Source organism: Cervus elaphus, chromosome 17, assembly GCF_910594005.1.
Source record: "Cervus elaphus chromosome 17, mCerEla1.1, whole genome shotgun sequence".
NCBI lineage: Eukaryota > Metazoa > Chordata > Mammalia > Artiodactyla > Cervidae > Cervus > Cervus elaphus.
The window spans coordinates 9,205,786-9,231,563 of NC_057831.1; the positions used below are offsets into that span (position 1 = coordinate 9,205,786).

Here is a 25,778-nt window from a genome sequence, read left to right on the forward strand (position 1 = left end):
CTGCACTGGGAACGCAGAGTGTTAACCACTGGCCTGCCAGAAAAGTCCCATGGTCTTATTCTTAAATGCGTGCACAATCTGGCAGGAAAAAGATATAACTAAATATTAATATTATAATAGTATGGTAATGTTATAAGGATAAAACTCATTTTGCTGTGGGAACTTAAACATGCGGTAACTAGCCCAGCCTGTGCTGCGAGAGCAGGGGCCACTAAGCTGAGCCCCAGGTGAGCAGGTGTGGGCCGGGACACAAGTGGGGAGCTTGGGAGAGAAGGTCGGCAGCCAGCAGAGGCGGCTGTGCTGAGGTCTGGCAGTGGGAGAGCGTGCATGTGTTAAGGAGCAGCACCTGCAGAGCTTGTTGTTTTTGTATTTTTTTTAACATAGAGGTGATTTTTTAAAATTGTGGTTAAATGCACATAAAATAAAGTTTGCTGTGTTAATGATTTTAAGTATACAGTTCACAGTGTCGTGCAACCATCATGATTGTCCATTTCCAGAACGTTTTCATCAGTCTACACTGAAACTGTACCCAGTAAACCGCTGCTCCCCATTCCTTCACCCTGCCAGCCCCTGGTGCCTCCTGTTCTGCTCTGTCTCTGAATGCCTCGTGTGAGCAGATTCGTGTGACATCTGTCCTTTGTGTCTGGCTTACTTCACTCAGCATAATATTGTCAGAGTTTGTCCATGCTGCAGCGTGAGTCAGAAGCTCGTTCCTTTTTCAGGCTGAAGGATGCTCACTCTTAGTATATACTGCATTTTGTTGTCCATCCTTTGAAGACCATTGTTGTCCATCTTTTGAAGACCATTCGGGTTTTTTCCATCTCTTGACTACAGTGCACAGCTGTGGCCACGAACACTGGTACACACGCGTCTCTGTGAATCCCTCCTTCAGTTCTCTCAAATGTTTACCTAGGAGTGGAACTGCTGGGTCGTATCGTCCATACAGGGGAAGCGTAGAAGGAAGGAGTGGAAAGAGGGGGAAGGAGGTGGCAAGGTCTTGATTATCATCAGCTCTCCACAGCCTGCAGCCCAGCCCTTGGCAAGAACGGAGAGCCGCCTGGCACAGAGGGAACCCTGCAGTTGGCCAAGTCACACCCGTTTGCTGTAAAGCCCCTTTCTCTGGCTTATTTGCTGTTACTGATTAGTAGACTTTTTAAAATTGTAAATTTTTTTTAATTGAAGTTAAATTGATTTACAGTATCATGTTAGATCCAAGTGTACAGCAGAATGATTCAGTTTTATATATATTTTCTTTTTCAGATTCTTTTCCATTGTAGGTTCTTACAAAATATTGAGCATGGTTCCCTGTGCCATACAGTAGTCAGCGTGGATTATTTTATATATAGTAGCATGTATGTGTTACTCCCAACTTCCTAATTTATCGCTCGCCACTCCTCTCTCCTGTGGTAGCCGTTAGTTTGTTTTCTATGTCTGTGATTCTATTTCTGTTTTATAAATAAGTTCACTTGGGTCATATTTTAGATTCCACATTTAAGTGACATAATATTTGTCTCTGACTTAACTTCACTTAGTATGACACTCTCTAGGTCTATCCATGTTGCTGCAAATGGCATTGTTTCTTTTTCATGGCTGAGTAATATTCCATTATATATACGTACCACATCTTTATCCACTCACCTGTTAATGGACATTTAGGTTGCTTCCATGTCTTGGCTACTATAAGGAATGCGGCAGTAAACATTGGGTGCATGTATCTTCTTGAATTAGTTTTCATCTTTTCCAGATATATACTCAAGAAGGGACATCAGTGGGCCAAGTGGTAACTCTAGTTTTAGTTTTTAAAGGAATCTTCATACTATTCTCCATAATGACTGTACCAATGACATTCCCACTGACAGAGTAGAGGGTTCCCCTTTCTCCACACCCTCTTCAGCATTTATTATTTGTAGACTTTTTAATATGGCCTTTCTGACTGGTGTGATGTGACACCTCATTATAGTTTTGATGTGCATTTCTCTAATAACTAGAGATGTTGAGCATCTTTTCATGTGGGCTTTCAGCCACCTGTCTGTCTTTGGAGAAACGTCTGTTTATATTTTCTGCCCATATTTTGATTAGGTTGTTTGTTTTTGTGATATTGAGCTGTATAGAGCGGTTTGTATATTTTGGAGATTAATCCCTCTTGGTTGCATCATCTGCAAATATTTTCTTTCCTTCTGTAGGTTGTCTTTTTGTTTTGTTTATGGTTTCCTTTGTTGTACAAAAGCTTGTAAGTTTAATTAGGTTCTATTTGTTTCTTTTTGTTTTTATTTCCCGTACTCTAGGAGACAGATCCAAAAAAATATTGTTGCGATTTATGTCAAAGAGCATTCTGCTGGTATTTTCCTCTAGGAGTTTTATAGTTAGTGTTCAGTCTTATATTTATTAATAGGTCTTTAATCCCTTTTGAATTTATTTTTGTTTAGTGTTAGAGAATGTTCTAATTTCATTCTTTTCCACGTAGCTGTCCAATTTCCCTAGCACGACTTTTTTCAGTTACAGTTTTTATTTACTGCTTTGTGGCTCTGCTGGTCTGCATCACTGTGAGGTTTCTGTCTGTAGATGTCATGGGGGTGCTGCTCTCTAGTTGCGGCCCGTGGGCTTGTTGCTGCCATACTTCTCTGGTTGTGGTGGAGAAGCCAATAAAGGGGCGCACCTGCTTTAAGAATGTCACTTCTTTGCCTTTGGCTGCAGGATCTGATCTAAGACTCTGTTTCCCCCTCCATTCTGAGCTTCCGCCTGCCCCACAAGATCTTGTTCAAGCAGTGCATCCCTTGCTTGGTCACCTGTGACCCATGTGTCAAACTCGTTGCCTCCCTTGGGCCACTTAGTAATCGGTTTGCTCTTCTGTGATTCTTACCTGCCATGTTGCCGTTGTCCGCTTTATTTACTTTATTACTTATTGTTGGCTTCGTTGGTCTTCATTGCTGCCGGGCTTTTGTCTGGTTGTAGCAAGTGGGGCTCCCCTCCAGTTGCAGTGCATGGGCCGCTCACTGCGTGGCTGCTCACTGCATGGCCTGCTCACTGTGTGGCCTGCTCACTGTGTGGCCTGCTCACTGTGGCCTGCTCACTGCGACCTGCTCACTGCGTGGCCGCTCACTGCGTGGCCCGCTCACTGTGGCCCGCTCACTGTGGCCTGCTCACTGCGTGGCCTGTCACTGAGTGGCCTGCTCACTGCGTGGCCTGTCACTGAGTGGCCTGCTCACTGCATGGCCTGTTCACTGTGTGGTCTGCTCACTGCGTGGCCGCTCACTGTGGCCTGCTCACTGCATGGCCTGCTTACTGTGTGGCCGCTCACTGTGTGGCACTCACTGCAAGCCCTGAGGGGTGGACCCGGCAGCTGCAGCTCCTGGGCTCTAGTGGACAGGCTCCGCAGTTGTGGCGCACGAGCTCAGCTGCTCTGTGGCACGTGGGGTCTTCCCGGATCAGGGCTGAACCTGGGTCTCCTGCATTGGCAGGCGGGTTCTTTACCACCGAGTCAGCAGGGACGCCCCCAATTATCTGCTTTATCAGCATTCTCTTCTACCAGACCTTAAAGCCAAAGGCTTTGCTCTGCTGTCTCTAAGCCTCTAACTTGGGGATTAGCTTCATAAATAGTTGTTGAATGAATAAATTACTGAATGTTTTTTAGTCAGTTTATCCCATAAGTTTCTTTATTAAGCATATCAAGGGATTTGGATCTTAATCACCAAGGTTGCTAATTATCTTCTATAAACACCTTTCATGCCCCACTTTTGCATACCTGCTTAAGAAATAAATTCTTCATTGCTTTTTAAAAATTTATTCTTTATGTGCATTAGCTTCTTTAACAAGTTTGTTTAGTCACCTTCATAAACTTGTTCATGTGCATATTTCATTGTAAAAAATAAGATTTTTAAAGATAACAACTGCTCAATTTCAATGTATTATTGGAAGTGTTAACTAGTGAAAGTTGAGCACAAAGAAAAATTAAAATACACTTTAAAATATTCAAAAATTCTTATTTCCCGCTATGTGTAACATTGTGTGATGGTGAGAAGGAAGGTTTTATCTAAGTTATATGAAATATACACTAATAAGGGTTCAAGCATGTTTAATTTATTACCTAATATTTCTTTTTCTTCTATTCCTGATGTCAGAACTCTTGTTTTACCCTATGTCAGTATTCACTTGGACTCTACCTGTCTCTGATCTTTCTTCCTTCCCCCAGAAGCTATCTAGTACATTCTGAATAATTTTCTTCAGTATTTATTTGATCATATGGGTGGCTCAGTGGTAAAGAATCCACCTGCCAATGCAGGAATCACAGGAGACGCATGTTGGATCCCTGGGTTAGGAAGATCCCCTGGAGGAGGAAATGGTAACCCACTCCAGTATTCTTGCCTGGGAAATCCTATGGACAGAGGAACATAACAGGCTGCAGACCATGGGGTCACAAAGAGCAGGACACAGCTGAGCACACACACATGCATTGCTAAGAAATGTCCCATTATTGCCCAGGGGAAAACAGGATTGGTCTTAACTCTTGTCCAAATTCACAGCTTCATGACCTGGACCCAACTTGTCTGGGATGTCGGAGAGACTGTGATAGGTTCTAATACCACTTTTGCCACTTCTAACCCTTTGATTTTGGTAAGTCACTTAAGCTCCCAGTGTCTCTGTTTACTCCTCTGTAAAATGGGATCGTAGGGTATCAGTCTCATAGGCAATTATGAGACTAGAATGAATTTACATGTAGCAATCTTAGAATGATACCTAATCCATTGGCATTGATTGTTATTACCCTTGTTGCTAGTACCACATTTTCCCCCTTTATCACACTCTCTGCAGCAGGGCCCCCAAACTGGATTCAGCCTACAGACGTGTTAATTTGTTATACAGAATAATTTATTTCTGTTTGAATTATTTGCCATTATATAAAAATCAAAATTTTTATGTAAAAATCAAGATTTCTCTCTGGTCCCCCCAAACAGTAAAATGTGTAAATAATAGATTAAATATGAAAGGAAGCTCAGCTTCTCAGGTCCAGCCTTCCCCTCTTTCTCGACCCACCTGTGCAGTGAGGCGTGGCCAGAGAAAGGCCAAAGAAAGGCTGAGAGGCTGCAGGCCCGGCAGAGTGACCACTCATCCTTTCCTTTCAGCTGGCTGTTACGTCCTCCCTTCTGAGAACAGGACACAATCAGAAGAGAACTTCCATGGATCCTCACCATCATGTCAGCCCCCATTCCTCATAGGGCCTTGTGCTCTGCCTTCCTACTCTTGGCCATAAACGTGCTGCAGCTGAAATCTCCTACTGTGTGCCACTCAAGTGTACTGCTACCCTGTCTGCCCCCTCTCTCGCACATCATTAAGAGTTCTCTTTCTACATAGTGACTCCCGTCTTTTACAAAGCCTTCTCCTGTCTTAAACAATGTTTTCTCGATCTACTTCCTTTACTAGCTCCCCCCTTTCTTTGCTATTGGGTGCTCCTCCGTGCAGGGCAGCAAAGGAGACACAGACGTGAAGAACAGACTTCTGGACTCGGTGGGAGAGGGAGAGGGTGGGATCTGAGAGAATAGCGTTTAAGCATATGTGTCACCGCAGATACAGTGGCTAAGCAGCGTGGGATTGCTGCGTGATGGAGGGCGCGCAAAGCTGGTGCTCTCTGACAGTCTGGGGGGCGCGGTGGGGAGGGAGGTGGGAGGGGGCACACATAGGTTCCTGTGGCAGAGATCATTGTAAAGTAAAGTATTGTAATCATCTGCCAATTAAAGTAAATATATTAAAAACCCTTGGAAGGATTATTGCGTACTCATCACCTGCCTCTCTCTCCTAAACTCACTGTGCGTGGCCTCCCTGCCCTCCTCCTCCTCACCCCACCGTTCCCCGGAAAGTCTCTGCTGGCTCTCCAGCCCCGCTGCCCCCAGCGGTCATGCTGACCTGGCGTCAGCGCCTGCACAGACAGTCCTGCCTCTTCCCTGATGGACTTTCTTCCCCTCCAGGACGCCCAGATGCCCTCATTTTTACACTTCTTGGTCCTTCTGGTTTCTCCGTGTCTCCTGGCTTCTTTATGTCGGAGGACTCAGGGCTCAGTCCTCACGCAGCTCTTCTCTGGCCACTTTGTGGTTTTTAATCTAGTTTCCTGGCTCCGCATACTGTTTATAGGCCCAGAACTCCCAAATGTGTTTCTCCATCTCAGCTTTCATCCCAGCGCCAAGACGTGTGTGTCTGATTGCTTACTCAGCGTCACTGCTTGATCGCCTAATAGATTTTCCAGATGGACATGCCCGGAGCCAGGTGCCCGGTTTTCAACCACTCAACTGGGCTCAATAAAAACCCCTTCCTTTCCCGGAGCCTTTCTCTGGTCAGTTCGTGGCAACTTCACGCTTCTGATCCCTCAGGCCAAAAGCTTTGGGGTCACCTGCATCGAGCTGATTTGGGCTCTGTGCCGTCCCTGAATTCCTTGCCAGCTGCCCCAACTGCCTCATCCCAGCCTCACAGGCCTCCTGACGTTCCTTCACCAGCCCAGGCTCACGCTGTCCCCGGACATCTGCGGGCAGATCCCATCCCACTTGGCAGCCTTTGCTCCAATGATGCCTTTTGAAGAAGATCAATTCTATAACTGTTTAAAATTGCAGTCTTTTCCCACTGTGGTACCCCTCCCCCTCCCCCAGAGGTGCTTTTTTCCCATAACATTTGTCATCTTCTAAGCTCCTGTGTAATTTATTGGGGTTTTTTAGGTCTATTATTGTCCGTGTTCCCTGCAAGAACACAAACTCTACAAGGAAGCACCTAGGACAGTATCTAGAATAGGCAGACAATCAATACACACTCGTTTGATAATTAGGTTCTTTTGCCAAAATATATTATGATTTAATTGTTAAGTTTATTTTAGATAAGTTATTCTAGTGATTTAAAAATATTCATGCCATGGATATTGGGTTTTTTTAATTTATTTTTAATTGGAGGATAATTGCTTTACAATGCTGTGCTGATTTCTGTCACACAACAACGTGTATCAGCCATAAGTATGCATGTACCCCCTCTCTCTTGACTCTCCCCATTCCCCCATCCCACCCCCAGGTTTTCCCAGAGCACTGGGTTGAGCCCCCTGTGTTACACGGCAGCTTTCCCCTAGCTATCTAGTATATATGTATACAGTATACACTGTATGTATACTGTATGTATACATATACTGATGTACATGTTCCACTGCTACTCTCTGAATTTGCTCCACCGTCTCCTTCCTCACCGTGTCCACACGTCTGTTCTCTGGGTGTCTCTATTCCTACCCTGCAAATAAGTTTATCAGTACCATTTCCATGGATATTGTTTTAATACTCATGCATGCTATGAAAAAAATATTTGATCTGGAAACTTGGTCTATTTTAAAAATAGATTCGGGTGTTTTTAAAAAATTTTTTCTATTATAAATAGAATTTTAATTTCTAAGTTGAATTATAAGTTAAGGAGGAAAACATGGTAAACGGAATTCTATTTGACACAGTATAACTAGCTGATTATGAAATGGTATACAAATGCTTACCTTTCTCAAAACAGATGTATTGATAGGAGAGGATGAAGAAGAAATTTTATTCTTGTTTTGTGTCTTTGCTTTACTTTTCCCATTGGATCTAAATACCTCTCGAATCTCTGAGTGGCTGTATTAATACCCTGCTTACGGAAAATAATTTAAAATCGTTTACGTTTTTGCAGCAGTATTTAATGTCTTATTTTACAAGAAACTATAATGTGCCTAGAGTATAGGTCATGGTCATAAAATTATACAGTGTTCCTTTTTATTTTTTAGAAACCATGAAGCTTTACAAATAAGGCAATGCATTACCTAGACGTGCCTTTATAAATGCTTAAATACACAGGGCAGGTTTTAAGTCTGCGTTGTTGACCATTTCAGGCAACGCCAGCCCCCGGTACATCCGCTGCACCACGTACTGCTTGCCCTGCACATCAGAGATGGCCAAGCAAGCTCAGATCCCCTTGGCCGCCATCATCACGCCCTTTGCCACGATCCCTTCAAATGAGGTAAGTGATGAAAATAGCAATTCAGTAATTCAATAACTCTAAAATTCCTCTTTTGTCATTATTTTCCTGTATATTTTTCTGTATCGTAAACAGAAAACTGGAGCATGAAAAACACGTAATCATTCAATTCATTAAGTAAACCAATATCTGATAACTAAGGCGAGCCGGCCATACATCACAGGGGACTCTGCTCACTGCTCTGTGGAGACTTAAATGGGAAGAGAACCCCACAACAAGGGTGTATGTACATGTACATACATTTTATTTAATATATAGAGAGAGCTGACTCCTTGGCTGTACCACAGAAACTGACACATGATGAAGCGACTAAACTCCAATTTTTAAAAAGTAAGTTTAAGAGGAAAAAGAAAAAAATCTGATACACTGTGCTTTTTTGGCATCCTGTATTCCAAGCACAGATGGGCGAGGTCACTTTTTGGCCTATTGTAACAATGCACATGGGCCTGCCAGACTCCTCTGTTTATGGAATTCTCCAGGGAAGAATACTGGCATGGGTAGCCAGCCGTTCCCTTCTCCAGGGGATCTTCCCAACCCAGGGATTGAACCCAGGTCTTTTGCATTGCGGTGGATTCTTTACTGTCTGAGCCACCAGGAAAGCCCAAGAATACTGGAGTGGTTAGCCTAGCCCTTCTCCAGGAGATCTTTCTGACCCAGGGATTGAACCCAGGTCTCCTGCATTGCAGGTGGATTCTTTACCAGCTGAGCTACCAGGGAAGCCCCTGGTTTGTGTCATTGGAAAAGTCCCTGATGCTGGGAAGGATTGAGGACAGAAGGAGAAGAGGGCATCAGAGAATGAGATGGGTTGATGGCATCACCGATGCGATGGACATGAACTTGGGCTGACTTTGGGAGATGGTGAGGGACAGAGAAGCCTAGCGTGCTCAGCCCATGGGATTGCAGAGAGTCGGACACAACCGGTGACTCAACCACAACAGCTATGCACATATACAGGAAATACGGACTGTCAGAAAAGGACAGATACCCAAACCTCTCGTGAGGTCTTTATGCCCTCGCTCAGTACTGCAGCATTGAGGTGCTCTGGTAAAAGGAAGATAATGCAGCCTGAGGTCCTGGGTCTTACTACATCTGCTTTAGTAATCACTGGGCCAAGATGCTCATAAACCTCTCTTTAAACTCAGCAGCGTTAGAAAGCATGAGATAGATCAATCTGTATCTTTCAGCTGAGAAAGGTGTGCCCTATTTATAGCTGTTATGCTGTATGCTATGTGTCATGTCTGACTCTGCTACCCCATGCCTGTAGCCCACGAGGCTCCTCGCATGGAGTGTTCCAGACAAGAATACTGGAGTGGGTTGCCATTTCCTCCTCCAGGGGATCTTCCCGACCCAGGGATCGAACCCATGTCTCCTGCATTGGCAGGAGGATTCTTTACTGCTGGGCCACCTGGGAAGCCCCCTGTTTATAGCTAGGTGGCGACAGAGATAAGTGGTGTGCATTTAAGATCTCCGATGTTAAGATGCTGTTCATGGGTCCTGGGATTAGGACATCCACTCTGTGTAGCTGCCCCTGGATAGCGGGTGCCCACATGCGCGTGGAGACAGACACAAGGTCCTATGGCAAAGCTGGTCAGGTGGGAGCTGAAGGAAAGCCTTACTCGGACTGGAGCTTTGACTGTGACCTCCTTGCAGTGGTCCAGTAAATTAGGCTGAGCTCTGGATTCTGTTTGCTCACTAAAAGCTGAAGCATAGATGGCTTTTCCCAAGTTAAACCTGACCTTGGCTCTGATCCTTTGAGATCGATGACCTGATGCTTACTTAGTAGCACCTGAGCAAGAAGTAGAGCCTCTCTGAGAGAGAACCAGATCTGTACTGTTTCTCGGGCCTGTCTCGCCAGCTGGGACGGGGTAGGGGGCTGCTGTGTGACCGCTTAGAGAAGGAAGAAAGAGGAGAGGGGCAGTGTCCACGTGCACGGGGGCTTCCATCCCCCTTGAGATGTCCACTCAGTCTTTCTATGGGTGCAGCAGAATGCCGCCGTCTCCTCTGAGAGCACAGTGAACTGGGTTAGAGTCAGGCATAGAAGAGGCACTGGGTTGTTCCTAAAAGCCAGTCTTACGTGCAGTTATGGTCTCATAGTTGTAAATGAGAAGCACATGCAGTATTTGCTTATTTTAGGGATGGTGTCTTCTGTGATGGTCCCAGAAATTTAATATATTGCTCATAAGTGGAAGTCAAAGTGTTAGTCGCTCAGTCATGTCCAGCTCTTTGTGACCTCATGGACTGTAGCCTCCAGGCTCCTCTATCCATGGCATTTCCCAGGCAAGAATACTGGAGTAGATTGCCATTTCCTTCTCCAGGGGATCTTCCTGACCCAGGGATCGAATCCACATCTGCTGAGTCTCCTGCATTGCAGGTGAATTCTTTACCACTATGCCACCTAGGAAGCCCCATCAGTTTATCTGCTCTTTTAGTGATGGACATCTGACTATTTCTGCTTTTTGGCTTTTGTGAATAAAGCGGCTTCTATAAATATTCTAGTACAAGTGTTTCTATGGATACGTATTCATTTCTCTTGGATTAATACCTGTGAGTAGATTGTTGGCTGATGGGGATACATGTTTATTTAGGTTTATAAGAAACTGCCAGACCATTTTCGAAAGTGGTTATATGATTTTGTAGTCTTTTCAACATGGTATCAGAGTTCCAGTTGCCCTGCATTCTCTCCAACCTTTGTTACTGTTGTCTTTTTAATTTTAGCAGTTCTGACTGCAGTGCAGTAGTATCTGTGAGAGGGATTTCTTAAATTTTAATCTTGATCCTTTGAACAAAATTTAAAGTGTTAGTGAATAATACATCCGTGTACATGCCACCATCATTAACAAATGTTAACGTTTTGTTGTGTTGGCTTAAGATAATTTTCTAAGAATTAAAGCTTCGCAGGATCTCTCCTCTCCGCTTCCACCCGAGGCACAAACACTGATGAATTTGGCATGTGTCCTGCCTATACATGTGGGTTTTATATATTTGACTTCATATACGTGTGTCTATAACAATATGTAGTATTTTATGCTTTTTAATGAACCAATTACTTTTAAAGAGGTAAAATATAAACATTCAAAAAATGAAAGTGGTATACAGTGAAAAAGTTTCCTTCCTACCCCTCCGCCCCACCCTTATAATTTTTACTCATTCTTTGTGATTCCTTCTAGAAATGAGTATGCATATACAAGCATATCAATATCCATCCTTTAAAAAAATAAATGTATAAATGGTGGTATAGCATACCATCACCACTCCACTCCGCCACTGGCTGGATGAAAGTCCGGGTCACCAAGGGTCTAGGCCTTCTTGGCCACCTTCCCTCTGTGGTTCCCGTGATAGCCTCCTGGTGTGTCTTTTCCGGCCTCACAGGGAGGGAGCATTTTAGTTCCTTTTGTTACCATCCTGACTTCTAATATTGGGGTTCATTAAGGCTTGAGTTTGGGGTTTCCTCTTTTTTTTCTCTTCCTTTTTTACTTTTTAAAGTATGAAAGTATGATAACACATTTATAGGAGACTTGGAAAATACAGAACAAAGTTATATATAGTTCCACTATACATTGCAATTATTCTTTTAAGTAGATAAATTAAGATTTTTAGTTGGAGTTTCAATATCAAACTCTCAAAAATTAATAGAATGGATGTACAGAAAAGTAGAAAGATATAGTAGACCGGAAAAGCACCATGAACCAATTCAACGTAATTAAGATTTATGCAGTTTTCACACAGCAGCAGGATAAACTGGGAGACACGGAGTGTATCCAGTGTCTGGATATATCCAGTATATCCAGGGACATAAAACAAGTGCAAAAATTTCGTGGTCTAAAGGTACTGAAATCATGCAGAGTCTGTTCTCTGGAATTATGTTAAAAATCAGTATCAAAAGATATTTGAAAATAACTCGGGGTTTCCTCTTTTTTCTCTTAGACTCTGTATCCCCCCAAAGACTAAGTATCATCTGTAACAGTTCCTGATGAGAATAATAATAGTCATAACTTATAAAGCACTTAGTGAGCACAGTTAGACATTTTAAATATATGTTCATTTACTTAATTCTCACATCAGCCTACTTATTGCTCCATTTCTGATATAAAGAAACTGAGGCACAGAGTTAGATAACTCTTAAGACCAGTAGCTAACAAACGTTACCTAAGACCAGCGGCTACTAAGTAACAGAGCTGGGATTCCAAGCTGGGCGGTCCAGGTCAAGCCAGGTTACTATACTATTGCTCTCATACACTCATTCCTACATCTGTAGACCCCCCTTCACATACCCAAATGCCTTTCTAGAATCTCTCCTTGGGTACCTCTTAGAACCCTCAAACTTAACATGTTCAGAAGTGAGTTTCTGGTCTCTACACCCTAAACCTGTTCATTCTTCCGCATATCTATAAATGGCACTATCATTTATTTAGTTCATGTCAGAAGCCCAAAGCTAAACAGTTATAGTTAATAACAGAAAATAAGGGGTATGCTGATTTTTAAAACATATTTATTTATTTGGCTGCACCAGATCTTGGTTGTGGCATGTGGGATCTAGTTCCCTGACCGGGGCTTGAACCTGGACCCCCTGCATTGGGAGCGTGGAGTCTTAGCCACTGGACCAGCAGGGAGTTCCTGATGTGTTATATTTATAATCTGTAATCAAGGAAATGAGTTTTAAAGTTTGTTTCTTGAAGGAAAATGGATTGCATGAATACTGTTATCCTCCTTCTGAATAGCATCCTAATTTCTTTTCCTCTAGAATAAATGACTTACTTATTTTTAGGTATAGTAAAAGTTTAGGATTTTATTCCTTATCTAATATTGCCACTATTGCTGCAATTTAAAAAAAGGTATCCAAAAAAAAAAAGAAAAAAAAAAAAAGATATCCTTCAAGATACCCTGATTTGGCATCTCTCACAAGGATTTATTTAGTATAGCTTTTTTTTTTTTTAAAGTCAGTTCTGTTGTTTGACAGAACCTTTAAAGCATGTCATTGTGTTAGCAACGGACTACAAAAATAAACCTAACCCAAGCAGTTACTCCCCGAGAATGTTCCCTGTGAGCATTTGCTTTGGAGATGTACACTCTTTCCAAGGACGTATCTGTGTCATCTTTGTTTAATATTTCATGCTCCTTACCATAAATTTTAACTTTTTTGGTATTTGTTTTAAGTGAAACCCATTACTGTATTTAATATAATTAAATATGAGGTATTTATTCAGCAAAAGTAATCAATTATCTTGTAGGCTATTTTGCTTAGTAACCTGTGAATTTATTTTTTATGTTGTATTTTAAGAACTAAGGTAGAAATAGTAGATTTCTGGCAAAAATTATACTTAGTTCTTCATTTTCTTTAAAATAGGAAATTTTACATTTTGGACAAGTACATACATCATCTAATTATACATGAAATTAAGTAATTTCACCTATAAAACAGATGGCAGAAACTTTTACTCCATTTGGGAATAGATTCAGGAGTATCTGTGTAATTTTCTTAGATTAGAAATGGATATAATAGTCAAAGCAATTTCCTTTCTTATTGATTTAATCAGATAATTTTTTATCCAAGACTTTAAACTTCACTTGATTTATAATCAACTATTAACTTTGTAGGAACTTAGCTGGACGTTAGGGACACAGGGAAAAACAAGACCAGTTATTCTTGTCTAAAACAGGTAGAAAATCTTGGACATAACTAATTTTTGTACAGCTTGAAAAAGTGGGAATAATCTTATTCTTTGGAGTTTAGGTTCAGGGAAGTTGTACCTTAGTTATGACTTAATGCTGTCAAAGTGCTGCACTCAATATGCCAGCAAATTTGGAAACCTCAGCAGTGGCCACAGGACTGGAAAAGGTCAGTTTTCACTCCAATCCCAAAGAAAGGCAATGCCAAAGAATGTTCAGACTACCACACAGTTGTACTCATCTCACATGCTAGCAAAATTCTCCAAGCCAGGCTTCAGCAATACGTGAACTATGAACTTCTAGATGTTCAAGCCAGATTGAGAAAAGGCAGAGGAACCAGAGATCTAATTGCCAATATCCACTGGATCATCAAAAAAGCAAGAGAGTTCCAGAAAAACATATATTTCTGCTTTTTTGACTACATCAACACCTTTGTGTGGATCACAACAAACTGTGGAAAATTCTTCAAGAGCTGGGAATACCAGACAACCTGACCTGCCTCCTAGAAATCTGTATGCAGGTCAGGAAGCAACAGTTAGAACTGGACATGGAACAACAGACTGGTTCCAAATAGGAAAAGGAGGACGTCAAGGCTGTATATTGTCACCCTGCTTATTTAACTTACATGCAGAGTACATCATGAGAAACGCTGAGCTGGAAGAAGCACAAGCTGGAATCAAGATTGCTGGGAGAAATATCAATAACCTCAGATATGCAGATGACATGACCCTTATGGAAGAAAGTGAAGAACTAAAGAACCTCTTGATGAAAGTGAAAGAGAAGAGTGAAAAAGTTGACTTAAAGCTCAACATTCAGAAAACTAAGATCATGGCATCCGGTGCCATCACTTCATGGCAGATAGATGGGGAAATGATTGAAACAGTGAGAGGCTTTATTTTGGGGGGCTCCAAAATCACTGCAGATGGTGACTGCAGCCGTGAAATTAAAAGACGCTTGCTCCTTGGAAGAAAAGCTATGACCAACCTAGACAGCATATTAAAAAGCAGAGACATTACTTTGCCAACAAAGGTCCATCTATTCAAGGCTATGGTTTTTCCAGTAGTCATGTATGGATGTGAGAGTTCGACTCTAAAGAAAGCTCAGCATGAAGAATTGATGCTTTTGAAGTATGGTGTTGAGAGGTCTTGAGAGTCCCTTGGACTGCAGGCGATCCAACCAGTCCATCCTAAAGGAGATAAGTCCTGGGTGTTCATTGGAAGGACTGATGTTGAAGCTGAAACTCCAATACTTCGGTCACCTGATGCGAAGAGCTGACTCATTTGAAAAGACCCTGATGCTGGGAAAGATTGAGGGCAAGAGGAGAAGGGACGACAGAAGGTTAATTGGTTGGATGGCATCACCGACGTGATGGACTTGAGTTTGAGTAAACTCTGGGAGTTGGTGATGGACAGGAAAGCCTGACGTGCTGCAGTCCATGGGATCACAAAGAGTCTAACATGACTGAGCGACTGAACTGAACTGAGTATGACTTAATGGATAAGGCAGTTTGTACTGTTATTAAATAGTCTGATAGATTTGGTGGATATGAAGAATATGCCGTTGGAAAGAAAAAGGGTTGAATGTCAGTGAACTGACAAATGGGGTTAACAAAAAAGGGAAAGACTGTTAGAGAGTAAATGAACACCAGCACATTACATCCACATCCATCACCTACAGAAGACCTCGCTTGGCCATGCACTAGCCTCAGCCTGTCTTGCTGGCATGAGTGGGCAGAGTTTTGGCAGTGTTTCCACTGCTGTTTAATCCATCAAAGGGAAGAAAGTCTGCCTCACTGTTGTAGTTTGTGTGTAAACTTTTTAAAAGGAAGCCAGCAACTTGTGAAAAAGACATTATCCGCGTTTTATAGATGCAGAAGTTCTCCAGGTTATGGGGCAATTAAAATCATACAGTAAAATCATTGCTAATAAGTAATGCTCTGGAAATCAAGGTTCCAAATTCCAAGTTCTTTCAGCAATATCTGGCTTACTGAGGTTTTATTTACTAAACACATAAAATAACATTCCTTTTTCTTGTTCTCAGAGATCTCTTGCTCCTGCAAACTTGTGGGTTAGCTTGACATGTCCACCTTAGACCTCTTTTGCTGAAGTCTTTTTATTTCAAGTTACTGCATGGTGCTCCTTGAAGGCAAAGACCATCTAGAGTGCGGCAGTGGGCTGGGCTTACCGTGGAGGTCCTGGCCGAACAGATGCATTCTCCTGAGGGCTGGACGGACATTTAAAAGACAAAGACAAACCAAACTTCAGAACAGTGGCTGAGTTCTCTAGGTATGTTAGGCTTCTGACAAACGGTGTGAATACAGAAAAAAGAATCGTTTGAGAGATTGTCGATGTATTCTATCACCTATTAATGTGACACCAATATATTCTGTCATACCAATGAGAGAGGTTATGGTTCATTTTAAAGAGCAGAACAGGAAAGTAAGTAGGAAGACTATTGTAATAATTTTTATATTTTTTTAGTTTTTGCTTGTGGGGATCTCTTCCTCTAGCTGTGACGAGCGGGGTCCGCTCTTCCTTGCAGCGCACAGGCTGCTCCCTGCGGGGGCTTCTCTCGTTGCCCAGCGCAGGCTCTGGGTGCCCGAGGTTTGTTGGCTGCGGCTCCCAGGCTCCGGAGCACAGGCGTAGGAGCTGCCCATGGCATGTGGCATCTCCCCGGACCAGGGATCAAACCCATGGCCCCTGCATTGGCAGCTGGATTCTTATCCTCTCTACCACTGGGGAAGTCCTAGGAAGAATTTTTGATCATATAAAGATATTTGAGAAACCGTGTTAGAAAACTGACTACTTTCTCCAAAGCACAGTAGATGTAAGCATTATGTGGAACGCTGGGCCAGGAGGCGGGGACTGACTGCAGGTCTGTGCTCTGCCTGGTATTGTGACCTTAGCTTCCATTCCCAGGAGGGAGAAGCCTGGTTCTGACGTTCTGTAAATCTCGAAGGCTAACGTCTACCTTCCTTTTCCACTCTTTACTAGATTTTCAGCATGGATTACCATGTATTTGTCACACATCCTGTATGTTATTAGAAATTCATGTGAACATATTGAACAACCCAACCCAAAGGGGTTCCATTAATATTATGCTTTTAGTATAAGAAACCTATAGTATATTATTTACCTCAAAAGTACATGAAGATTGTGAAACTATGCGTTTTTATATCTAAGCCCGATTTAGCTAGCTTTAGTGATAAATATGCTCTGAAGTAAAACTGATTACTGCATAAGACTGTGTCCTTTAAAGAACTTAAAGACTTATATCTCAAATTATTTTAAAATGAAAGCCTCCAAAGCCTGAATCTATTTTTAACATGTGCATTATAACCTTAAATTGTTTGCTTTAATGCAGTATTTTAAAAGTATTAACATAAGAACTTGGAAACATAGGTTGTATGTACTCATGTAGAAATAGAATTATGAACATAAGATTTAAAATATTTAATTTATAAAGTTACTTTAGAAACTGAATCTCATCCCTTAAGGATTTTGGCCGCTGTCTGTATACTGCTGTGAGAAAGTACTATGAAATAAAGCTCGGCAGCTGGAGCGCAGAATGTTACCCCTTTTTAGAATGGTGTTACAGCAGACACGCAGAGCTGTCACATTTGTCAGGGCAAAGGTGGTTAGAATCCTATTTTAAGTTACGGTTTGGAAAGTTAAATACACCACGCTTATTTTTTCAATCTTGAAATTATTCATATAAATATTTCTTCTATTAAATGGAGAATTATGTTGGGAGAAACAAGAAAAGAGAAAGCGTTTTTCCTTGGTTTGATTTTCAGTGAATCCATGTGTGGTTTTATGACCTCTGGTGCCTGGCAACTGAGTGTTGTGGTTTTTGAGCCGCTCAGTCGTGTTAGACGTTTTGCAGCCCCATGGATTGCAGCACACCGGGCTTCCCTGTCCTTCACTGTCTCCTGGCGTTTGCTCCATGATGATGGACATGAGTCGATGATGTCATCCAACATCTGTTGCCCCCTTTTCCTCGTACTCTCAATCTTTCCCAGCATCAGGGTCTTTTCCAGTGAGTCTGCTCTTCGCATCAGGTGGGCGAAGTATTGGAGTTTCAGCTTCGGCATCATTCCTTCCAGTGAATACTCAGGGTTGATTTCCTTTAAGATTGGCTGGTTTGATCTCCTTGCAGTCCAAGTGACTCTCAAGAGTCTTCTCCAGCACCACAGTTTGAAAGCATCAGTTCTTTGGCACTCAGTTTCTTTATGGTCCAGCTCTCACACCAGTGCACGACCACTGGAAGAACCATAGCTTTGACTATACGGAACTTTGTTGGCAAAGTGATGTCTCTGCTTTTTAATAGGCTGTCTAAGTTCGTCATAACTTTTCTTCCAAGGAGCAAGCATCTTTTAATTTAATGGCTGCAGTCACTGTCCACAGTGATTTTGGAACCCAAGAAAATAAAGTCTGTCACTGTTTCCATTTTGTCCCCATTTGTTTGCCATGAAGTGATGGGACCGGTTGCCACGATCTTAGGTTTTTGAATGTTGAGTTTTAAGCCAACTTTTTCACTGTCCTCTTTAACCTTCATCAAGAGGCTCTTCAGTTCCTCTTCACTTTCTGCCATTAAGATGGTATTATTTGCATATCTGAGGTTATTGATATTTTTCCCAGCAATCTTGATTCCAGCTTGAGCTTCATCCAGCCTGGCATTTCACATGATGTACTCTGCATATAAGTTAAATAAGCAGGGTGACAATATACAGCCTTGAGTCCTTTCCCAATTTGGAACCAGTCTGTTGTTTCATGTCTGATTCGGTTGCTTCCTGACCTGCATACAGATTTCTCAGGAGGCAGGTAGTGTGGCCTGGTATTCCCATCTCTTTAAGAATTTTCCAGTTTGTTGTGATCCACACAGTCAAAGGCTTTAGTGTCATCTATGAAGCAGAAGTAGATGTTTTTTGGAATTCTCTTGCATTTTCTATGATCCAGAAAATGTTGGCAATTTGATCTCTGGTTCCTCTGCCTTTTCTATATCCATCTTATACATCTGGAAATTTTCATTTCATGTACTATTGAAGCCTAGCTTGAAGGGTTTTGAGCATTACTTTGCTAGCATGCTACCATGCAATTGTGTGGTAGTTTGAACATTCTTTGGCATTGCCTTTCTTTGAGATTGGGATGAAAACTGACCTTTTCCAGTCCTGTGGCCACTGTTGAGGTTTCCAAATTTGCTGGCATATTGAGTGCAGCACTTTGACAGCATCATCTTTTAAGATTTGAAATAGCCCAGCTGGAGTTCCGTCACCCCCACTGTCTTTGTTCATAGTGAGGCCCACTTGACCTCACACCCCGGTATGTCTGCCTCTAGGTGACTGATCACACCATGGTGGTTATCTGGGTCATTGAGACCTTTTCTGTACAGTTGTGTGCATTCTTGCCACCTCTGCTTGATCTCTTCTGCCTCTCCTGCGTCCATACTATTTCTGTGTCTTGATTGTGCCCATCTTTGCATGAAACATTCCCTTCACATGTGCAGTGTCCAAGACCAGGCTCCCTGGCTGTGGAACCCTGGGCATCCACAGAGAGCCACCACAGCTGAGGAAGTATTTTAGAGCCTCTCACTCTCATTTTTATCAACTCTAAGGCCCGCATTTTCTCAGATTTTAACATTTCTAAAGTAGGAGTATGTCTTACTAACAGTGACTTCTTAGCAGTATGTCATGATAAGTTGGAGGCTTCGATGGGATTTTAGAATCATTGAAATACATCTGTGTGCCCTGCTTGATGACCTCTGCCTCCAGTTATGTTTTGTAGGTATTTAAGTAATACTGGGACTTGAAGTTTATGTAGTTGCTGTGTCCTCTCAGTGGTAAAGTATGAGAAAGTAAAAAATTTAAATATTTTTATTTGAAAGTTTCCTGAGCAACAAGTTCTCACTGAATAAAAGGCTAAAAAATTTTTTTTCAAATAAAGTCCTATTTTTAAGGAAGGAAGAAAAAGAGCCTGGGCAAACCTGTAGTTTGGAATTGTTTCATGGGCTATTTGAAAATGACACCCGAGCTTGTCTGGTGCGTGAGTGATTAGGGAGGGACTCTCTGGCAGAAGGCGAGCATCACGTGGGTGATGTGGTTTGGGCCGGAGTTTGGGGGTCAGATGAAGTTGGGTGCACAAGCTGACCTTGAAAAATTTTCCATAAATTTTGTGGACCTCACTTTTCTCATAAAATTATAGCACCACTTAACAATTTAAAAATAAGCTGGTATGAGATATGGATGTCTTTATCATTAGTTACCACTGTTTGCAGTACTAAATTCTTCTTTGGAAAATTTCATTTAATCTAACATTCATTGATTTGGGCTGTCTACTATGTGCAAGGAAGAGAAGTATGAAAGCTGTGGTAGCTTGCATTCACCTGCAGTGTACACATCTAAGAGAGGGACCGTCAGACCCGTCCAGTGATGCTAATTATCTGTCTCACGTGAGAAGGAGCAAACTGACATGGATGCCACAACTTGTGTTCATATAAGAAGGGAAGAGCGACTTATTTATGTTTTTTAAAAGAAATGTTGCATGGTCTCTGTCATTTGATATTATGTTGCTACTTTCTATTTTTTACTATTCAAATGGAAAACACCCACCATTATAATTATATAAACATTTCTTTAGCTTTTGTTTTTTCATAAGGTGTTCACAGGCACTTGCTGGAATAATTTTCCCTCAACCTCCTTCTCACTGTCCTGCCGTTTTAGCCTAGTTAATTCCTATTCATCTTGTAAATTTCAGTTCATGGTCACCTCCTCAGGAGAGCTTTCCAGAATTCCCCACATTATACTCCTTGGAGCTCTAGTACTGTGTATCACAGTTTGCGATTTTGTATTTATGTTTTTGAGTCCTGTTTTTCTCCCGTTAGATTCCATGAGGGTAGGGACCACCTCTAATTTTTTCTCACTCTTTCATTTCGCAAGACCTAAAACAGTTCCTGAGAAATTTTTGTGCCAAATAAATATTTAATTTGATAGTTTCATTACATGATATCATTTGTGTATGGAAGTAAATTGGAAGTTTGAGAGCAGGTAATTTGATGAGTTTGCTGACATTAAAAAAATGCACAATAGGAGAATTATGAGTTAAGTTTTATTTGGCAAATAAGGACCATAGCCTGGGAGATAGCATTTCAGACACCTCTTAGAAACTGCCTCAAAGAGATGGGAGGAAGTCCAGTATATACGTGATTTTGGTGAAGGGGGAGTGCACGCATCAAGCACATATTTTTGGGCAGAAGGTGTCCACTGGTCTAGTGAAGGTGTGTGCTGGTCTAGCGGGGGCGTCCACTGGTCTAGTGAGAGTGTCCAGTGGTCTGGCGGGGGCGTCCGCTGGTCTAGTGAAGGTTTCTGGTAGTCATGTGGAGCACTCATCACCATGGAGAATTTTAGTGCTCTTCTAGATACCAGAAGATACAAGAACTGAGCTCATGGCTCCTGAAAATACCTATCTGAAGACCTGTCCTGCTGGCTTTTCCCAGAGCACAGAGCCTCTTCTCTGCTCTCCACCTTGCACTCCTTCCCAGGGCTGTTGCAGTCAGCAGCCGCAGCAGCACGGTTTAATTCTTGTAGAGGTCGATAGCAGGTGCCAGTCTGTAGGTGACAAGATTTTCTGTGCTCAAACCCCTACTGAGCACCCACGTTACGAAGAAACGCTGCATTTGGTACTGAACAAGTTCCAAGGTAATTTAAGAAGGAGCTGACAATCCAGGAGCCAAATTGTGCCAACTAGGATAACAATTGCTTAAAAATTTTCCTGGACAGTAAACTTCATTAGGTTAACTTAGGTTTCACTTTATTCTCCCTCTAGTGTTTCTTTTCATATCATCTCACTATAAAGTGAAGGGGTGTGTGTGTGTGTGTCTGTGTCTGTGTATGGGTGGGGGAGGATAAATGAGACATAAAAGAGATTAAAATCTTTAAAATGTTATTCTTTGGGAAAATAAGAGCATGTTTGACTTTTTGAACAATATGTCTGCAAAATACAGAAAGAAAACAGAAGAGCCATATGGTATGGAAGAGCCATAATAATAAACTCTAGTGTATTCAGATATCATGGAATTCATCTACTGCAGAGTTCACTCTTCTTAATCCAGAACTGCACTTCTGGAGGTAAATTGACACATGTCATAGTCTTTAACATGGGAATGAGATTTAAATTTCTTTTTGTTTGGTACATTCCATACTGTCTTCTCTTCCATAGTTTAAAAAGTTTTGAAAAACTCTTTTATCTAAACACTTCAAACTTATAATTTCATCTATATTTCTCATTTTCCTATAGAAAAAGGATAGACTCTTAGCTCATATTTATCAGTTTTTATTACTTATTTGATAAATTAAGAATCATCTTTCTTCTCCTTCCAGCTCACTGTTCATGCATAATAAATATATAAAGGTATTTATTTCTCCAGTTGCTTTCAAATTGGTCACATACATTTTTTAAATTAAAATTTTCTAAACTTTTTGTACAACCCTATTTTCAAGTCTTACCTCCAGATGCTTTGTATGTTTTCCCAGATCAGATTAACTCACAAAAGATGATTCTCTTCATTACTTGGAAGCAGACTGGCTGGGGCCCGGGACTGCCCTCCAGTGGTGCCAAGGACAGCGGGTCGGACTGTGTGAAACTTGCAGTCCTGTGTTTTTTCCCCCACTCTAAAAGCAGTTCATATAAAAAACTTCAGATAATCTTGGATAAATGTAGAGCTTCTGTAGGTGTAAACTGTGAAAAGAAAAATGGTAATTTGACTCTTGTGATATCCTTATATACAGAGTTAGTTATATAATTGTATAATCACATATGGATTTTAGGGATTTTTCAGTTGTTTTGTACATAATGAGGGCAATAATACATTGTTATGTGATATGATGAGCAGTGTCCATTTTAATGAAGAATCAATTTATTTAAACAAGGATTTTTTTTAATTGACATACAGTTGATTTACAAAGTTCTGTTAGTTTGAAGTGTACAGCACAGTGATTTAGTTATTCATACATATATATCCAAGAAAAAAATGCGAACGGCAAAATGGTTGTCTGAGGAAGCCTTACAAATAGCTGAGAAACAAAGAGAAGCTAAAGGCAAAGGAGGAAAGGAAAGATATACCCATTTGAATGCAGAGTTCCAAAGAATAGCAAGGAGAGACAAGAAAGCCTTCCTCAGTAATTAATGCAAAGAAATAGAGGAAAACAATAGAATGGGAAAGACTAGATATCTCTTCAAGAAAATTAGAGATACCAAGGGAACATTTCATGCAAAGATGGGCTCAATAAAGGACAGAAATGGTATGGACCTGACAGAAGCAGAAGATATTAGGAAGAGGTGGCAAGAATACACAGAAGAACTGTACAAAAAAGATCTTCATGACCCAGAAAATCATGATGGTGTGATCACTCACCTAGAGCCAGACATCCTGGAATCTGAAGTCAAGTGGGCCTTAGGCAGCATCACTATGAACAAAGCTAGTGGAGGCGATGGAATTCCAGTTGAGCTATTTCAAATCCTAAAAGATGATGCTGTGAAAGTGCTGCACTCAATACACCAGCAAATTTGGAAAACTCAGCAGTGGCCACAGGACTGGAAAAGGTCAGTTTTCATTCCAATCCCAAAGAAAGGCAATGCCAAAGAATGCTTAAACTAACACACAGTTGCACTCGTTCACACACTAGCAAAGTAATGCTCGAAATTCTCCAAGCCAGGCTTCAACAATATGTGAACCGTGAACTTCCAGATGTTCAAGCTGGCTTTAAAAAAGGCAGAGGAACCAGAGATCTAATTGCCAACATCCAGTGGATCACTGAAAAAGCAAGAGAGTTCCAGAAAAACATATACTTCTGCTTTATTGACTACATCAAGGCCTCTGACTGTGTGGATCACAACAAACTGTGGATAATTCTTCAAGAGATAGGAATACCAGAACACCTGACCTGCTTCCTGAGAAATCTGTATGCAGGTCAAGAAGCAACAATTAGAACTGGACATGGAAAAACAGACTGATTCAGAGTTGGGAAAGGAGTACATCAAGGCTGTATATTGTTACCCTGCTTATTTAACTTACATGCAGAGTACATCATGTGAAATGCTAGGCTAGATGAAGCACAAGCTGGAATCAAGATTGTCGGGAGAAATATCAATAACCTCAGATATGCAGATGACACCACCCTATGGCAGAAAGAGAACTAAAGAGCCTCTTGAGGAAAGTGAAAGAGGAGAGTGAAAAAGTTGGCTTAAAGCTCAACATTCAGAAAACTAAGATCATGGCATCCGGTGCCATTACTTCATGGCAAATAGATGGGGAAACAATTGAAACGGTGGCAGACTATTTTTTTTGGGCTCCAAAATCACTGCAGATGGTGACTGCAGCCGTGAAATTAAAAGACGCTTGCTCCTTGGAAGAAAAGCTATGACCAACCTAGACAGCTTATTAAAAAGCAGAGACATTACTTTGCCAACAAAGGTCCATCTAGTCAAGGCTATGGTTTTTCCAGTGGTCATGTATGGATGTGAGAGTTCGACTCTAAAGAAAGCTCAGCATGAATAATTGATGCTTTTGAACTGTGGTGTTGGAGAAGACTCTTGAGAGTCCCTTGGACTGCAAGGAGATCCAATCAGTCCATCCTAAAGGAAATCAGTCCTGAGTATTCATTGGAAGGACAGATGCTGAAGCTGAAACTCCAATACTTTGGCCACCTGATGTAAAGAACTGACTCAGGGAAAAAGACCCTGATGCTGAGAAAGATTGAAGGCAGGAGGAGAAGGGGATGACAGAGCATGAGATGGTTGGATGGCATCACCGACTCGATGGACATGAGTTTGAGTAAGCTCTGGGATTTGTTGATGGACAGGGAAGCCTGGCGTGCTGCAGTCCATGGGGTCGCAAAGAACGACTGAACGGAACTGAATATATATATGTATCTGGGCTTCCCCAGTGGCTCAGCAGTAAAGAATCTACCTACAGTGCAGCAGCCTCAGGGTTCAGGGTTCAATTCCTGGGTTGGAGGAAATGGCAACCCACTCCAGTATTCTTGCCTGGAGAATCCATGGACAGAGGAGCCTGGCAGGCTACAGTCCATGTGGTCGCAAAGAGTCAGACACGACTGAAGTGACTTAGCATGCATGCACCCATATATCTATTTTTATCAAGTTCTTTTCCTTTATAGGTTATTATAAAATAGTGTAATTCCCTGTGCTAAACAGTAGGTCCTTATTGGTTACCTGTTTTTTACATAGTAGAGTATATATATTAATCTCAACCTCCTAATTTACCTTTCTCCTTTGGTAACCATAAGTTTATTTTCTGTGTCTGTGGGTCTGTTTCTGTCTTGTATTTCATATGTATCTTTTTTTTTTTGACTTCACATATAAGTGATATCATATGATATTTGTCTCTGGCTTACTTTACTTAGTATGCTAGTCTCTAGATCTATCCATGTTGCTGCAAATGGCATTATTTCATTCTTCATGACTAATATTCCATTGTATATATGTACCACATCTTTATCTAGTCATCTTTTGATGTACGTTTAGGCTGCTTTCATGTCTTAGCTTTTGCAAATAGTGCTGCTGTGAAAATGGGGTGCATATATCTTTTCAAATTAGAGTTTTGTCCAGATATATGCCTAGGAATGGGACTGCAGGATCAGATCATATGGTAACTCTGTTTTTGGTTTTTGAAGGATCCTCCGTACTGTTCTTCGTGGTGGCTCTACAATCTGCATTCCCAACAGGGTGGGAGGGTTCCTTTTCTCCATACCCTCTCCAGCATTTATTATTTGTACACTTTCTGATATTGGCCATTCTGACTCGTGTGAGGTGGAATCTCATTGTAGTTTTGATTTGCATTCTCTGATAATTAGCAGTGTTGAGCATCTTTTCTTGTGCCTTTTGGCCATCTGTCTCTCTTTGGAGAAATGTCTATTTAGATCTTCTGCCCATTTTTTTAATTGTTTTTTGTTTTTGTATTTTTTTTTTTTTTTGACTTTGAGTTATATGAGCTGTTTGTATATTTTGGAAATTAATCCCTTGTTGGTTGCATCGTTTGCAGATATTTCACCCCATTCTGTGGGTTGCCTTTTCATTTTG

The 25,778-nt window shown here is 41.5% G+C and overlaps 1 protein-coding gene across 4 annotated transcripts in view; it reads left to right on the plus strand.

Moving 5' to 3' along the window:
- The window catches only part of SEC24D (SEC24 homolog D, COPII coat complex component), a 112,217-nt gene that overhangs the window by 30,340 nt on the left and 56,099 nt on the right, over positions 1–25,778 (plus strand). For all 4 annotated transcript variants that reach the window (XM_043871421.1, XM_043871424.1, XM_043871422.1 and 1 more), the window contains exon 8: positions 7,874–8,001. In XM_043871421.1, the coding sequence (XP_043727356.1) occupies positions 7,874–8,001 (128 nt within the window). The remainder of the gene's footprint in view (positions 1–7,873; positions 8,002–25,778) is intronic.